Source organism: Vicia villosa, unplaced genomic scaffold (genome assembly GCF_029867415.1).
Source record: "Vicia villosa cultivar HV-30 ecotype Madison, WI unplaced genomic scaffold, Vvil1.0 ctg.003593F_1_1, whole genome shotgun sequence".
Classification (NCBI taxonomy): domain Eukaryota; kingdom Viridiplantae; phylum Streptophyta; class Magnoliopsida; order Fabales; family Fabaceae; genus Vicia; species Vicia villosa.
In genome coordinates, this window is record NW_026706249.1 from 205,290 (window position 1) to 206,998 (window position 1,709).

Below are 1,709 nucleotides of genomic sequence, written 5' to 3' on the forward strand. Positions count from 1 at the left end.
TATAATACTCCCTAATTTCTATTATAAAAAATATTTCTAATTTTATTAAATAATATCTAAGTTATATGAAAAATATATGTATTAATTGTTCAATAAATAATTATTTTTTAAAACAATAAAGACGAATATTATTATAGTAGTAATATTATAGTAGTAATAGGGACAAAGATATTTTAAACGAGAGAAAAATATCTTAACGATACCACAGCCTGACGAATGAGTAGGATAGGATTCCACGTAGCCCTAGTTTTAACCCAATCTGTAACCTAGTTAACGGAGTACTCAGCTATATAATACCCCTTGCATTCAGCGCCTAAAATATCTTTCTTTTCATCTATTCCCTCTTCGTCCCTAAATTGAGTTTTCGATGGCTTCTTCTGATGCTGAGTACCGGTGCTTCGTCGGTGGCCTTGCCTGGACCACCGATAGCGATGGCCTCAACAAAGCGTTCTCTACTTTCGGTGAAATCACTGATTCCAAGGTCCGTTTGTTGCAGGCTTGGATCTGACACGATCTGGATTCGAATTCCGTTCTGATCTGTGATCTCTTTGTTACTTGATCTATCCTGTTACTGTTACTACTGTTACTGTTTCTGTTACTATATCATATCATTCTTATGTTACTCACACCAATAGGTACGTTCATCTTCATCTTTTCACAAAGAGACGAAGATTGATCGGTTACTATTCGGTTCTGGAACTGTTTTTCGTTTTTTTTGTTATTAGATCTGAGAGGTTTTTTGTTGTTTTGGTTGTTCTTCAGGTTATTATGGATCGTGAGACTGGAAGGTCGAGAGGTTTTGGATTTGTGACGTTTGCTGCGGAGCAATCTATGAGAGATGCGATTGAAGGGATGAACGGTCAAGATGTTGATGGTCGTAATATTACTGTGAATGAAGCTCAGTCACGTGGTAGAGGTGGAGGAGGCGGTGGTGGATACGGTGGAGGAGGAGGCGGTGGTTATGGTGGTGGAGGTGGATACAACAGAAACGGTGGGGGTGGTGGAGGCTATGGCGGTGGAGGAGGTGGTTATGGTGGTGGCGGAAGTGGTGGATATGGTGGTGGAAGAGATCGTGGTTATGGTGGTGGTGGTGGTGATAGATATGGTGGTGGAGGTGGTGGTGGTGATAGATATGGCGGTGGAGGCGGTGGTGGGGGTAGATATGGCGGTGGAGGTGGTGGTGATAGAGGGTATGGTGGTGGCGGCGGTGGTGGCTACTCTCGTGGTGGCGACGGGGGCAGTGGTGGAAACTGGAGGGACTAGACTAAAGTTATACCTGTTCGGGATTTATGATTATGAAATTGTCATATTGCTTTAGATGTTTGATTTAGTAGTTTGGATATCGTACTTGTTTTGTTATGGTTTAGTGTTCTTGTCTCGTTTTTGCTCAATCCGAATTTAGTTTTGTACAAACGATCCATTGAATCGAAATGATAAACTGCTTCTAATTTCTTCTGTTTTATCAGTTGCATTGAACCTTTAATTATAGATGTTTTTATTTATTTTTTAATAGTCATATGAAAATAATTTAGGGTTTTAAAAGAAATAATTTAATAATTTAATAAAAATTAAAATGGTTTGAGTGAATGTTACATCCTTAGAGTCTGTTTGGTAACACACAAAAAATAGCTTTTAGCTTTTCAGCTCTATCAATAAAAAAGTTCTGTTTGGTAACTGTCATTTAGCTTGTAGCTTTTTTATTAGCTTTT

General features: G+C 38.7%; 1 protein-coding gene across 2 annotated transcripts; it reads left to right on the forward strand.

Annotated features, from left to right (window-relative positions):
• Nucleotides 1–312: 312 nt before the first annotated feature.
• On the forward strand, nucleotides 313–1,462 carry LOC131641256 (glycine-rich RNA-binding protein 1-like). Of its 2 annotated transcripts, none has more exons than XM_058911561.1 (2): nucleotides 313–481; nucleotides 763–1,462. In XM_058911561.1, the coding sequence occupies exons 1-2, from the start codon at nucleotides 368–370 to the stop codon at nucleotides 1,261–1,263; spliced, it is 615 nt and encodes a 204-aa protein (XP_058767544.1). In that variant the 5' UTR covers nucleotides 313–367; the 3' UTR covers nucleotides 1,264–1,462. The 2 variants fall into 2 exon arrangements, with proteins under 2 accessions (XP_058767544.1, XP_058767545.1); XM_058911562.1 differs by lacking the exon at nucleotides 313–481 and adding an exon at nucleotides 488–635.
• The last annotated feature ends 247 nt before the right edge of the window (nucleotides 1,463–1,709 follow it).